A 16,316-nucleotide genomic window follows, 5' to 3' on the forward strand; every position below is an offset into this window, starting at 1 on the left:
AGGGCCATTGTGTGTAAACTGCTCAGCCACGCCCATGGCATTGTTCTGAGTATGGTGCTCCACACACACACACACACACACACACACACACACACACACACACACACACACACACACACACACACACACACACACACACACACACACACACACACACACACACACACACACACACACACACACACACACACACACACACACACACACACACAGAGACAGAGCTCTGAGTATGGTGCTCTGGTCTGAATGCTGAACCATTATCACCTGTTCTGTCTTTTGAAACCAAGTAAAGATTTGTTTTCATATATTTGACTTGAGTGTTTTCTTCAACAACAGAAAACTTCTTCCACAATAGTAAACATCTGAAAAGAGTTGTCCGGGTCCGCTGCTGGCCGAGGCCCATGTGGGGGGGACGCCCTACCAACTGAGCTAAGGGTGTCCGCTGCTGGCCGAGGCCCATGGGGGGGACGCCCTACCAACTGAGCTAAGGGTGTCCGCTGCTGGCCGAGGCCCATGGGGGGGACGCCCTACCAACTGAGCTAAGGGCGCCTAAAATATAATGTAATATGGCCCTTTTAATTATTATTGTTTTTTTTTTTTTGGAAAATCCATGTCCTTCTTCAATAGCTTCTAATTCATCTGACATAGTGTCTCCAAATTGTTTTTTCATACAAAATTCTTCAGATTAACTTTAGATTTCACTTAAAAAAGTAAAAAAAAAAAAATCTCCCTACTACTATTTTCACCCAGCTGGACATTGGAGGCAATAGCAGAAAACACTGGGTGTGTGAATGACATTTAACAATAGGTAATGATTTGGTCAGCCCTAACATGGGAGAGGGGCCCCTCCTAATCAAATTCTGCTTAGGGCCCCATGAAGGCTTGTGCCGGCTCTGACTAACACAACGGTAACAAGAGTTAAACTCTGAAGCAAAGAAACATAAATGACGACAGACAATCCACGTATCAAGACAGCTGGTGATATGCTGCATTCAGGTTCTCCTCTGACCGTCCGAGTTCACAGTTTTGAAAGTTGTGTTTGTTCACACCACCACTCTAGTTCCTGTTCACAGAGGGACCTGGGTCAGTTAATAAAGTTATTTATTGCATTTAACGCTCCTCTAAAGTCTCAAGCTTGAATACTAATTTTATTATGGGTAAAAAAGAAGTGAGTTACTAACTTGTCTTACTAGTCTAGGTCACTATGTTGACAATCACTTACGCTCTTACGTCTTGCTCTTTAAGCTTAATAAGTCAGTTTTCTATTTTTTTATTGTTTGTTGTTATTACATTTTTATTTTGCATAGCTTGATGTCCAGCCCTTTGATTTTGTATTTATTTAATTGGTCTATTATAGCCTCATGCTGCCCCCCTCACTATTCAGAGGAGTTAAAATAACAGTTCAGGGGGTGGAAACAGTTCTGTATTGGAAACGTTAGATGTCTATTGAGGAAACATGAATATATCCTTCTGACCTTTAACTACTCTTTCCCACCGATCTCACACACCCCTAAAGTGGACCGTACCATCTTAACCTCGGCTTCTGACAACACAGACAGACAGTGTAGTAATGTAAATAGCTAGCTAGCTTGTTTAGCCTAATTATCTGAATGAGATTGTGTAAAGTGTCTATCCAGGCAGAATATTATGGGGGAAAGCCAGTTTCACAGGCACACAGGTTCACGTACGAATGAATGGACTATGGCTGTGTCTTGATTCAGAGACCACGCACTTGGTAGGACGCAGTCTCGCGGTCTATGAAGGCTATAGCCTATGAAGGCCGATTTTAAGGCCGGTTTTAAGGCCAACGAGCCTTGTTAAACGAGACGGTCTCCGCAGGTCTCCGTTTACGAGCATTTCCGGTTTACGTAACAAGCCGTTACCTTGCGTGACGACTCGCCGCTCCTGTGCTGCCTAGCAACCCTGATTGCTGCCAACGGAGACAGTCCTGTCAGCGGAGGAAAAAAGAAAAATAAGTTGTCTACCAGACGAAAAGAAAAAAAAGTACAAGAAAAAAAGAAAGGAAGATAAAAGTTAAGAAGATGGAGCAACACGTTGCTGTTTTGTTATTTTTTATTTTATTTTATGCCATCTCTGAAAAAAACGCAATGAATCTTGGGATATGTTGGGCCACGAAGGATACATCTGATGCAGCCTTCAAAACTGCTTCAAAACCGTGAAACGAAGGCTGCATTTCACGACCGCATATGAGGAGCCTTGCAAATGGGACAGCCTTTGCGCGCCGCTATGACGCAATCGGTCTTCAAATGCAGCCTACGAGGCCGGTTCCAAGACCGCAACCCCTGAATCAAGACACAGCCATTATCTCACTGGCTAGAACCTTCTGCGCATGTGCAATACTGCCGTCAGTCTTCGCGCCGAATCAAACTCTTCTTTGAAATCAGACGGACTGTTGGTGTTGTCCACTCAGTAAGTTTCTGTTTTTTTGTAGTTATAATGTACGCGTATGTTACTGTCAGAAACTGTTAGGTACACTCTGATATATCTACTGAAATGTGGGCAGCAGCTGTGATAAGTTCAGGGAAACGAGTTTGACCGTTTCACAGCGTTGTCCGAGTCCGCAGGCTAACTAGCTAGTAGCGGCTAATTAGGTTGTTGTTAGCAAGAGAGAGCAGTGTTGACAACGCTAAATCCCGCTGTAGTTTGAGATGTGTGGGACTCTGTGATTGTGTGACTGGAGACATAGTAGCCTGTGTGTGTTTGGCTGAGTGGAGGAGACTGCGGGGTTAACACTATAGTTAAAGCCCCTCGCTGCGGTGGTCCTTTAGGGGAGAGAGAGTTCGCTCACGGCCGTGTGTTTCGGCCGGGTGACGGGGACAGCTGCGGCTCTTTTCATTAGCCGCGCCAAGTCTAACCGTGCCGCGCCAATGAGCATTTCCATTACTGCTATAACTGTACCGAGCCTAGAGGGGCTTATAGGCAGAGAGGGGGCGTGTGTGTTCCCTTAGATAAGTATTATATTGTGTGTGTGTGTGTGTGTGTGTGTGTGTGTGTGTGTGTGTGTGAATAAATCAAGATGTTCATCTGCTTTTGATGTGTTTTCACAGTTGAACAAAGTAGCTTAGACAAACGACCCTACAAAAATAAATAAAGAGATGAAAAAAAATTAACTTAAAAGGAACATAACAATATTACTCTTAAGCACTTTGAGTGGCCTTGTGTCTGAATTGTGCTAAATAAATACACTCGCCCTGCCTTGCCTTACTCTGGAGTCCAGCTCTGTGTGTAGTGGATTTAACATCTTAGTCAATGCTGGCAGGATGTTTCTTACCTCCAGTCTATGTTTATGTTTAGTACAGCTATGAAGCCCACATGTATGACAGTTTCAACTATGAAGAAGACAACTCCTGCGTTCTCTTTTGGGAGTAGTGTAGCGTCTTTAAGGAATGCTGCCGTGTGTAAAGTGTGTGTCAGGTGTGTGTAAGGAGTGTGTGAGTTGTGTGTGTGTGTGTGTATGGTGTGTGAGGTGTGTGTAAGGAGTGTGTGAGTTGTGTGTGTGTATGGTGTGTGAGGTGTGTGTATGGTGTGTGAGGTGTGTGTATGGTGTATGTGGCAGTAAATGTACAGTGTAGATCAGTGCTTATAATGCAGCAAGGTTAACGCCTGCATTGTTCTTGTTTGATAATTTATTAAAATAGAAAAGGTAAGTAACATGAATTTGAGCTGCTTTGGTAGTTTGATCTAATGGCGCTTTTCCACCGAAAATGTGACTCGACTCAACTCGACTCAGTTTAACTTGGTTTGGTAGCAGCACGGGTCGTTTTCCACCGAAAATAGTACCTCCTGGACGTGGGCGGGGTTGTCGTAAGGGGCTGAAAGCCTACTCCGGAGTCAAGTAGCAAAGCAGAAATTACGAGCAGTTGTTGCACTATTAACTGAACCAACCGCCAAAAACACGGATGAGAAATGTTTAAGAAAATACTCCCCTTGTATCTGTTTGCTAAAAGAAGTAGAAGAATATTGCTACGGCCCGGGCCGTTAAAAGGGAGGGTGTGTGTCCTGATGTGTGACTGCCACACAGCTGTAGGGATGCGTCACGTACATCCCTATGCACGTAAACACGGGCATGATAAAGTTGACTGTTAAGTGCTTGTTTCAGGATACGTGTTTTCAAATGCAAGCCGTGTCTCAGCCTGAATATTTTATTGAGTTAATCAGTGCAGTCCGAGGCTTGTAATGTAATCGCTCGCTATCATGTCTGTCCCAGCTTGCTGCTATAGGCTATTTAGCCTAGCTGCTATGTCTCCTCTCGGATGTTCAAAGTAACTTCCCCAACAGCCAACACAAATGGGTGAGCTTAGCGAATATATGGAGAGAAAAAAATCGGGTCTGTGATGCAAATCAAATGAAAGAGAGCCAAAGAAGGCTGCACGCGGCGAGACAAAATACACATAAAAGTCCCGGAGAGTTGTTGAGAATCAAGGGGAGAATAATCAACAGAATGAAGCCGGCAGACGGTAGTCTCTGGCCAATCAGCGGCCGGCCGTCTGCCGACGTCACCTTTTAGCTCGACTCAGCTCGCTTGGTCCCTAGAGCGAGGTGATACTAAAAAAGCAGCCGCTAGCAGGTACCAGGTACCATGAAATTGCGGTGGAAACGCCAAAAATGCGAGTTGAGTCGAGTCGAGTCGAGCTGATACCATGCGGTGGAAAAGCGCCATAAGTTATATTTGTAGCTTCAGTGTTGCTGTAAGGGCTGCCACTAACATCAGATCATAATGATTTAACATGTATTCATTGAGGGATATTAATTATCCCTAACTTAATGTTACTAACATCTTTAATTAAATTAATCATTGTTATTTAAACATTTTTTTGCATCCACTATATATTCATAAAATGAAGGTTACTTCAAATAATTGCAGCAAGAAATAACCTCCCCTTCTTAATATACCAACAACAGTTTCACTGATATATCCTCTGTGCACAGAAAAGATGACAAGAAGTAGTTGAAAAATATATATCTGGTTATGCAATAAAAATCCTCAATATACTATTTTCTGTATTCCTATCAACGTGGTTTATAATATTATTTATAATATATAATTAGATAGATACTTTATTGATCCTGAAGTACATTCTAACATCCAGTAGCAGCAAACATACGTAATAAAACAGAACCAATAGGAATAAAAATTAGGAACCAAACATAATTATCACCAACAGGTAAAACATGTCTGTCTGTGGTTTAATCCTTTCAGGTGAATGTTCCTGCATCACCTCAGACGTTGCAGTCCAGGTTTATGGCTCAGCTGGAAAACTTCTCTGACAAACGGAGGAGTTTCTTCACGAGCAGAGGAGGAGTGGAGACGTCCTGGGGGTCACGAGCAGAGGAGGAGTGGAGACGTCCTGGGGGTCAACAGAACAGAGGAGGAGTGGAGACGTCCTGGGGGTCAACGAACCGGTAAGAAGAATTAATTAATGATTTTCTTTATTCACGTGTCATGCCTGTCTGTCCCGTCACACAAGGGATAACATGACACAGACACAAAAAACATCCATTCATCCATAACTTCCACACAGAAAAACTCTGCACAAAATAGAGAAAACATATTGCAGCAGCCACAACAAAATAGTGTAACCCATAAACTAGGGTAACTACAAACAACCACAGAATAAATAAATAAACAGGAAATGTCAGTTCCAAACAGAGAAACATCATACACCAAGGCCCATCAGCTGCATTTCACATATTAACATTTTCTTACATAAATTATCCACTGTCACACATTTTCAGAAATCTATTCCATAAACTGCACATAGATAATATCCAGCACAGTTCAAATCAAATCTGTTTTATTTGTATAGCCCAATATCACAAATAGACATTTGCCTCAGTGGGCTTTACATTCCATACAGGTCGACACCCTGCCCTTATCTATCTATCTATCTATCTCAGGGTTCGACATAACGTATAGCCCGATGGCCCGGGGCCAGTAAAATCATATGCAGGGCAAGTTGATTGGCCAGTCACTGTCCCGCCCGGGCCAGTGACTGGCCAATCACAGTTCAGTATCTTTTTGTAGACTACATCATGGTTCATTGAAATGCGCGTTGTGGTTGAGAGTCGTAATGAAAGCAGTGTTTATTTAAGACTCAATATAATAAACCTAATATAAAATATATTTTTTAATGAAAGGCCAGTGGACAACCGATGCGTGGGCGGACAGGCGGAGCAACAAGCGGGTGCACTCTCGCTCCGTTGGCAGAGCTGCCTACCGTCCGCCTGCGAGTCGACAAATCAATCGACTTGCTTTGCCTCCTTTCTTTCTTCCCACAGCAGAGGATGAGGTGCAGAAAATGATAACTGCTCTTTTCCTTTATCTGCCGACGTAATGTTACAGTATTTGCATGCAAGCCCCAATGGTAATACAAATGAGAGGCGTTATTTAAACGCTGTGAATGCGTCTCCGGTGATTGTGTCGGTTGTAGACGAACGGAGGGACTCCGCTCACTGTACAGTTCCTATAGTCGCGCAGTTTGGCACTGTGTTTTCAGGCTCGAGACATTCAATCAGATCGCGGAAGTCTTTCCCATTGAAATCGCTAACGGGGAGAATATCCCCGGTTATTATTTTAGCCACAAACCACAGTTCATCTGCGCGGCGGCTCACTCGCTGGCGAGATCACACGGTGAAACGCTGCTGTGATCGGACGAAGGCATTGTGTGTTTCTAAGGTGATTTAGCGTCATAGTCTTAGACGAGCGTTTAACTTATGCTGCATATTTTGCACTGCATTGTTTTTTTTATCAATAGTTTGAAAAAATGGTCCCACACCGGGCTCTTATGTGAAGCTGACACTTCATGGAGAAGTGACACTCCTGCAGCGCGCTCACGACCAGACGTGAACTCACATAGGCCTACACGGTGAAATCTCCCATTAAAAAAACGGCATAACCCACTGATTTTCGGATTTCTATTCTATTTTTGAAGTCAACTTGAGCGCAAGTGGAAAACCGGTCATTCGGTCGACACATTCACATCCCTAATGCATATAGAGAAAGTAATAAAAACAGCCTACCACACATGACTTCTGCAGGTGAACTATTCATTAAACTGCCCAAATTCAAGAATAAAAACAACCATCAAACTACTTGACTTTAAAATACTGGCCGACTCTTTCAACATACTTTCAGTTGTAGGCTTCTAATTCAATATGTTTGCCTGGTTTTATATTATGTGTATGAGCAATATCAACATTTCATATAATTAACTAAAAGAAAAATAACCAAATCTAAAGGGAATATCTATACTGTTACAGTATAGATATTCCCTTTAGATCTGGTTATCTTTCTTTATTTTTCTAATACAGGTATTATAATTATTGACACTAAATTATGAAGAAAAAAAAAGTGTGTGCAGGGCCAGTGAAAATATACAAGGGGCCAGTAAAACTCGGATCCACTGGCCCGGCGGGCCAGTAGGAAAAAAAAGTTATGTTGAACCCTGTATCTATCTATCTATCTATCTATCTATCTATCTATCTATCTATCTATCTATCTATCTATCTATCCATCTATCCATCTATCCATCTATCCATCTATCCATCTATCCATCTATCCATCTATCCATCTATCCATCTATCCATCTATCCATCTATCCATCTATCCATCTATCCATCTATCCATCTATCCATCTATCCATCTATCCATCTATCCATCTATCCATCTATCCATCTATCCATCTATCCATCTATCCATCCATCCATCCATCCCTCCCTCCCTCCCTCCCTCCTTAGCTCAGTGAAATGCATATGTATCCTTTGCATTGGTTTGAGTATCTTAAGGTTTTCTTCTCCATAGCTGCATGGGATGGCCGTGAGTGATCAATTCCTGAAATAGTCCAATAGTTTCAAGTTTTTTGTGTGTGTGTCTGTGTGTGTAGGCCTTATATGTACTTTAAGATGTTACATCGTGTACAACATGACACCAAACAGACATTTTATCTCTGTCTCTCCGCACTATCAAAAAAGCACTGAAAATGCCCAAAAATAATCTTAACAAGTTTAACAAATACAAATATTTTGATGTTAGAAACTAGCACCAATATCGTGTTAGAGCGTAGAGCGTTGTGTCACAGCAGCAGGTGTTGTTACCTGCCTCCTCCGTGCAGCGCGTCTTCTCCACAGACTGATCTCAAACCAAACGCGTTCTCGCCTTTCTCCCAAACACGTGGATGCAGGAATCTCACTGTAAGTATTGACCGTCCAGATTTCTTCTAAACAGATTTTAAGGTTCTAGTTTATTGCAATGTTTCATTAGTAATTAGTCACGGACTGAGCATCACGCGTTGTATTTACAATTTATTATTTCTGCTGCTTTGGAGAGTTAATTATTTGCAATAATGACTCATTTCGTCTGTTACTACAGCCCATAATTTTTTTTTTTACCCTAACTATTTGCCGTGTGAAAACAACCGTGGATGCGACGGATATAAAAGCAAGAGGCAAGATCAAGGCACAATGTTATGATGAAATAAATAAGCTAAAGTATGTCCCAAATGAAGCATACTGCATGCTAACTAGACACTTTAAGGTCAGATGTAGTATGTAGGAGAGGAAAGAGAAAGAGTGTGAGATTATGAATGCAGCCTGTCTCTGGTTGAGGTGCAGTATCGTCTCTGTCCAGCAGAGGTCAGTGTGACATCACTAATACTGGTCTCAAACACAATGAATTCATACAGTACATGTTCATGTCTCTCTGTCTTTATTCCCTGTGTGTGTGTGTGTGTGTGTGTGTGTGTGTGTGTGTGTTATGCAGATTTTCGTTGTCTCACATCTGCAGCTTTCCTTTTTAAAATAATCCCTTCAATGTAAAATCTCAGAATGTCTCAGTCAAGACCTTTCACAATAAGAGCCCCATCATGAAACGTCCCTCTGATGGTGGAAAGAAGAAAAACTGAACAGACGGGATTTGAACCCACAACCTTCCGTCCTTCTGTTGGCTGATAAATATGTCTCTACCCGCCACAATAAAACACGACCAGCTGGACATAGAAATATAGAATTAAAGGTAAAGAGATGCCATCCCCTTCTACTGGTTAGTTGTTGTTCATTATTTATTTGTTATTCTGTTTGAGCACTTTGTGTTGCATTCACAAAAAGTGAAAAGTGATATTAAAATAAAGTATGATTGATTTTCTTATTGTTGTTCCATTGTCCTGACAGTAAAGGCTTCTTCCCTTCTTCTTTCGTACGTCCTTAGACCTTCAGTTCGGTCGAGGCGAGCCAGTCCCGCGTCCTACGATCAAGGTCAATTAGACTTCGTTTGCCGTTCGGGGGCCGGTGTTTGGGGCAACATGGTTAACAGTAAAGGCTGAAGTGACTCTCACAGAAGAACCCGTCTCTCTCTCTCTGTCCCGTGGTGAAGTCTCCGCCCGGTGGGATCAAACCCGACTCAGCGACCTCAGGTACGACACACAGGTGAGTGAGTGTTTCAAAACCTTAAAATTCCAAACGTTGCATGTCGATTTCAACTGGCGAATATTGCGAGGGGAAATGGGCCATAAAACTTTGAGAATCTTTAGTAAAAAGATGGTAGACAGCCACAGGTAGTTTTTATCTAGTTAATAAATATGGTAAAGAGCACCTAGTGTGCTGTTTCATCTTTTCTGACCTAAAAATGTTGTTATAATGTTTTATTGTCATGTTAATAATGACGTACATGCATTTAGACGTATTCCTTGTCTGAGGTGGCTGGCACAGCGCTCAAAACTAGGGTGCCGTGGGTTAACTTTGAGAATCTTGAGAAGCCACAAATAGTTTTTCAATAGTTAATGAATACATATGTTAACATTACTATAATCATCGTATAATCTTAGTTTTGTCGTTATGATGTTTCAATTCATCAAGCATATAAAAAAAAGGTCTCTAGTATTCGGGGCTGCTCGTGGTGTAGTGGTTAGACCACCAGATGTTTGAATGAGTCTTAGATAAATTCATTGATCGACCTCCTGGTTGACAGGAAAACATTAATATGTCAGTGACGAGTAGAAGCTGCTGTTTCATCATAAAGAAAAACTGATTGTTGGTGAGAAACTAAATAAATCCACAGAGAGGTTTCTGATGTTTATTGAGTCAGAAAACGTTTCACTCCAGTAAAAATATAGAAATCTAACAATCACACAACCTACGAGCCCAAATCATCCCAACGGCTGGATTCTATTGATTTATTTTTTTTGTTTTAGCCGAGTTAAATCTTCCTCTCTTCTTTTCTCCTTTCTTCTGTTTTACCTCTCGTTCGTGTTCGTGTAGAGTCGGTAAACTCCGTCGGTGTCTTGTTGCTTTAAATATTGCCGCCGTAAAGGATTATGAAATACCACTATCTCCTTTCCTTTCGTAAAGGTTGGTCAGGAGTAACCTATGCTAAAGGAGGGTTAAAGGATGAATCGAGGCTCCTTTCCTATGCCTTTCCTAAGCATTTTTAGAATTCTAACCACCTATCCGCCCGTACTTCTGGGTCATCTTGCTAGGAAAGGAAATTTCCTATGCAAAAAAGAGATTCCGTAGAGGCCCCAGGGTTTAGACCGGCGCAGTATCAGGGACAGATCACCAGAGAATCAGCTGTTCAGTCAGCCAGCAGGGGGCAGCACTGACACACAGGAGCAGGTAGAAGCAGCACCTGCTTTCCTCCAGCAGACACACAGGATCAGTGAGAGGGAACCAGAATCCGCCCTGGTTTAGAGAGAGAGAGAGAGAGAGAGAGAGAGGGGGGTGGGGGGGGGGGGGGGGGTGAGGAGAGGGTCTGTAAACTGATTTTGGGCTGTATAAATAAAATTGTTTTAATGGTGATTTGCAGTAAACTGGTCGTGTTGTAGTTGAGAAAACCTACTGAGGCAGAGTAAAGAATCTACGGTGGCCCTGAAGTGCAAATCACAAAGGCGAAAAGCAAATCTCAACCACATTAACTTCTGGCCTTTCTGCCATCATGGGATCTTCACTGATTGGACAGACGCACTGACTGTCATTTAACAGGACGGATGGAAATCACTGACCTCTGGTTTTGCTTTTGTAGTAGATGAATCCAGCCAGAGATAAGATCAGACCCAGGATCAGTCCAGAGGCTCCGATGGCGATCTTGTTTCGCTCAGACTCAGGCATGGACGGGTCTGAGGACAGACAGACAGACAGACAGACAGACAGACAGACAGACAGACAGACAGACAGACAGACAGACAGACAGTTTTGCGTTTGCTCCTTTTTCAGCATGGCTTTCCAAACTCCCAGTGAGTTGACAGTGGAAGAAGTTGACTGAAGTTTCTTAGAAAAAGGAGGAAAACTACTTTCTAGAAAACAATCAAATTGACAATTTACATGTGATATGAAATTATAACTAAATATAATACAATACAAAGGTAGACAGGTGAGCAGACAGACAGGTAAAGAGGTAGACAGGTGAGCAGACAGACAGGTATTTTACCCCACTCAGTAACCAGAGGTTCTCTCAGGCTGGCGTGCTCCACCACACAGGAGATCTTCTCTCCAGACCTTCAACACAAACACAGTTTCTGTCACACTCACTGAGAAACCTGAACCTGGACTAGAATGGTGTAAACTGACTTAAACCGACATTATACCACCAGCTGCTGTATCAGAGTGCTGATCCTAAGTGTGTTAGGGAACAGAACAGTATAGGTAATGTGAAAGCTGGGGGGGCATCGTAATCTGGAACTGATCGTTTCCAAATGTGAAAACGACCAAAGATGGGCCTCACAAATCAGAGAAATCTATTGCAGAGGCCTTGAAACTGAGTTTTCCTAACTTACATTTTAACAGTGTGGTGTAAACTGGTTTTAGACCCTAGACCTATAATGGGTAAACCTGGACCTATACTGGGTAAACCTGGACCTATGATGGGTAAACCTGGACCTATACTGGGTGAACCTGGACCTATGATGGGTAAACCTGGACCTATGATGGGTAAACCTGGACCTATGATGGGTAAACCTGGACCTATACTGGGTAAACCTGGACCTATAATGGGTAAACCTGGACCTATACTGGGTAAACCTGGACCTATGATGGGTAAACCTGGACTCACGTGGGCGTGTACTCGAGGTGAGAGTGGATCTGGTAGTACCAGTCCCCGTCTGCCAGCTCCTCAGTGGAAGTGACATCAGAGGTGACTTCCCGTCCGTCTCTGGTCCAGTGAACTCTGATCAGTTTGGGGTAGAAGTCGAAGACGCTGCAGACCAACACGGCCGCGTGTTTACCACCAGAGGGCGCAGTGGAGTGCAGACGTACGTAGGGCTTAGCTGGAACACATCAGGACCATGACGGGATTATTAGTGTTAATTATGATTTATTAATTCTTTCAGAGCTCAGGACTACTTAGGGCCTAGCTGGAACATTAAACCAAATCAACTTTATTCATAAAGCACATTTAAAATCACCAGACGCTTGTCCAGCTCTCCCACAGCAGCAGCCCATTTTGTTGACTAGGCTTAGCTTTGGTGAGCTCAGTAGCTAACACTGATATCTACTGTGTGACTAACTCGAAGGGGACCTCCCGCAAGCAAATTTCCCCCGAGTTTTGGAGAGGCCTGCTCGCCCGAGTGGAATAGTTGGAATAGGGACTAAGGAGCTCTGTAATGTACGGTGGTGCCAGCACATGAATGGCTTTTAAAAACAAATAAAAGAACCTTAAACTGATTAGGATGATGATGGTCATTATTATTGTTACTAGTAACTTATAATATTACATCCATTTATTTATTTAATTGTAAACGTATTTAAAGAAACACTTTCTCAGACTGAATAATAAAACAACCAGCAGGTGGCGACAGACACCAACATTTCAATACAACATGTTTTTATCAATATTTATACATTTACAGTTTAATTAACATATTTATATAACTTATCTTTGGGGAGTTAAACACATTAAAGTACGGAGCCCCTAAAGGGACATGGAGAAAAAAAAAAATTTTTGGTTGAGAAAAAAAAAAAAAAAAATCAAAGTCGAGATCTCGAGATCAAAGTTGAGATCTCGAGTTTAAAGTCGAGATCTCGAGTTTAAAGTCGAGATCTCGACTTTGCCTTCAAACCTCACTTAGTAAAGCCCAATTCACCCTTTCAGCCTTTCCCAGGAAGGGATCGTGTGTGAATAAAACACAGAGTCTGGACTGGCATATTTTTAATAGCTATAGCAGAACTTCCTTTGCTGTGTGCTGGGGAGAAACAGACACTGCACATTGGACGGCGCCACGCGATCCTGACAGTTTTGCTGCTATTTAGTTAAAATGTGTGATTTTTTTGGGTGCAATAGATGAATAACATGTGCCGTCGGGTGAAGCCTCTTATCTCTCTCGACCGTGTGCGAGGCAAAACAAATCAGGCGCTGTTTCTCCCCAGCGCACAGCAGAGGAATTTCTGCTATAATTAGAATTCACCAGTGCAGACTCTCCTCAAACTATTAGTTTAATTTAGTTTTTATAATCAGCGATCGATTGTTTCATTTGTACACAGAGACAAACATGTAGGCATGTTGCGGTGTGGCACATTTACGCACGAAAGCTTCCCTCAGAACGGAAGAGAAAAAAATGTGCTTTTTTATTTAATTATTATTATTGTAGTCCAGACTGTGTTTTATTCACACAATCCCTTCCTGGGAAAGGCTGAAAGTGTGAATGAGGCTTTACTAACTTAGTCCAATCGCTAGTTTTGTCATATGACCTGCAGTTATCTTTTCTATTAAGACACAGTTTGAGGCTCAAGGCGGGCACAGCTGGTGTAGTGCCAGAGCGCACGGGAACAGTGCTTTTTCTCTCTCCAAGTGAGGAAAAATAGAAAGTTCGCATAATCCGGTTGAATTTCATATTGTGTGTGTGTGTGTGTGTGTGTGTGTGTGTGTGTGTGTGTGTGTGTGTGTGTGTGTGTGTGTGTGTGTGTGTGTGTGTGTGTGTGTGTGTGTGTGTGTATTGACAATTAGACCTCCGCTCTATGTCCATGGTGCGCCAAAATGAAGTGAAGCATTGTCACTTTTCTCTCCAATGTGCATAATAAACGTTAGATTTAGGCCTAATACGTTGTAGTTTGGTGTTAGTGTGAGAGAGAATGCTCCAAGTACTCCTCCATGACACTGTTGTGTGGTTTCCCATAAATTAATTGATATGCCTTTGATGCATGGACCATTGGTGACGGTGAGTGAGGTTTGAAGGCAAAGTCGAGATCTCGACTTTGAACTCGAGATCTCGACTTTAAACTCGAGATCTCGAGTTTGAAGTCAAGATCTCGAGTTTGATTTTTTTTTTCAACCAACATTTTTTCCCTCCATGTTTTTTTTTTTTTTTTCTCAACCAAATTTTTTTTTCCCTCCATGTCCCTTTAGGGGCTCCGTATTAAAGTGGTTCTGCAAGAGGTTGTGAGGAAAGGAACATGAGAAATATCTTTAATAGATTATATTAATATTATGGCTGCAGTAGCAGAGCTTCACCAGCAGGTGGTAACAAAAGACCTTAGTCAAAGTGTTTCTTTGTTAAATTATAAATAATTTTATTACATTTAATATTTAAATAATAATCTACTCTGTAAAACAAATTGAAGTTGTTGTTTTAGACCGAAGGAGAAACAATAAAATATAAATGTATACATTAAACTTCACTCAATGTGAAATAAACCGATCAGCTGTTTGAGTTCAAAGTGAAATATGATCAGAACAAACTGTCAGTTCAGTCAGAGATTTAATGATTAATAAAATAATCAATAACATGATGATGTCACACACACACAAACTCACCTGATTTAGTCAGAGGATTGCCATACCAGATCTCTATGTTGCGTTGGCAGTACGTCTCCTTCTGAGCCATCTTCCTGCTCAGCTGTGCCGGATCCTTGTTAAAGCGCTCTGCGTTCATCACGCCCAGCTCAGTGTATCCAACATACTTCCCCAAACTGCTGCTGAACCTCAGGAGCTCATCTCTGTTGTAATAGTAAGAGGTGATGTACTCGATGTCTTTCAGATCAGTGGAGTTAAAGTTACACTGGGTCACCTCAAAGTTCAAAAATCCACCTGGAAAACAGAATCAGTTTAATTCTCAGTGTGGAACAGTAAAATATTCAGTATGATCAGTCTATGACTGAGTGATGAGTATTCTTGTGTCTTACTGCACTGTATTGATAAGTAGGCCTATGAGTATATAGGCCTACTATGGCCTATACGTTTATGAGTGATGAGTATATGTGTGCCCTACCTGGGTTAGGATTAATTATAAAGTATGTAATGTATCAGGGTATTGTGCTGAGCATAGTCTTGCACGTGTAACCCTTGTTTTGAGTTCACTGGTCACTTATGGCTTGTAGGAACTCTCAGGTTTCCAAATGAAATAACAACAACCTCTCTCTGCGTTATCTTCTTCTAATAACAGCCAACATGGCAACACAGTTCACTTGACAGTGTTCTTGGTCACTCTCTGCACTGATCCCCCCCACTTAACTCTTTCCCCTAAAAGAAAGGCAGGTAAGAACAAATACCTGTTGAACACAAGGACGTAACAATATATTTTTAAATGTAACCTGAAAATATATAAATTAAATAATAGAATGCTAAGCTGTATGTGATAATACAGTAATTATTGTTAAATAAATGACATGAAAATATAAAACGAGGTGAATTATAAAGTTACACATGTCTGTGTATTGTACCTGAGCTGAATGTATTGATAGGCATTGATCAGTGTACATATTGAGCTGAGTATAGCTGCATCTTACCTGTGGTGTGGAGGCTGGAGAGCAGGCAGCAGCAGCTCAGGATAAAGGATGAAGACATGTTGCTCTGTTCTCTTCACAAACACTGACAGCGTCTCACTGAGAGCTGCTCTATAAACCAGAGGACACGTCGCATGACCTGCATCAGCTGTTGCTAGGTAGACCTCTCTGGCTGGAGGATCAGTCATCTCATGTTATTAATCTGCATTAAATCAACATGGAAACCGATAGATCAGCATTTACATTATATACTTTCACCTTAAAACAGCTGTTCAATCAGGAGAAACAGGGAAACACTGAAGGAACTTAAAGTGGACCCTTTGAAAAATCTCTGCGCTGATGACAGGCTCTATTCAAGCGCTTTGAGTGTGAGAAAAGCGCTATAAAATCGAATTTATTATTATTATTATTATTATTATTATTATTATTATTATTATTATTATTATTATTATTATTATTATTATTATTATTATTATTATTATTATTATTATTATTATTATTATTATTATTATTATTAGGGGGCCAAGCCCGAGTAGGGCTGGGACCGCGTTTTGCAGAGCAACGCGGTTCCCAAGCCCTGCGGGGCAGGGAAC

General features: G+C 41.8%; 1 protein-coding gene across 1 annotated transcript; it reads right to left on the bottom strand.

The window, feature by feature from the left end:
- Window positions 1–10,028: 10,028 nt before the first annotated feature.
- Window positions 10,029–15,797, bottom strand: LOC307269225 (H-2 class II histocompatibility antigen, E-S beta chain-like). Its single transcript, XM_080052101.1, has 6 exons — window positions 15,727–15,797; window positions 14,756–15,028; window positions 12,059–12,272; window positions 11,438–11,505; window positions 11,013–11,126; window positions 10,029–10,692 (listed from the first exon to the last, which is right to left on the bottom strand). The coding sequence occupies exons 1-6, from the start codon at window positions 15,782–15,784 to the stop codon at window positions 10,667–10,669; spliced, it is 753 nt and encodes a 250-aa protein (XP_079908227.1). The 5' UTR covers window positions 15,785–15,797; the 3' UTR covers window positions 10,029–10,666.
- Between the last annotated feature and the right edge of the window lie 519 nt (window positions 15,798–16,316).

Source organism: Ammodytes marinus, assembly GCF_949987685.1.
Source record: "Ammodytes marinus genome assembly, chromosome: 23".
NCBI lineage: Eukaryota > Metazoa > Chordata > Actinopteri > Uranoscopiformes > Ammodytidae > Ammodytes > Ammodytes marinus.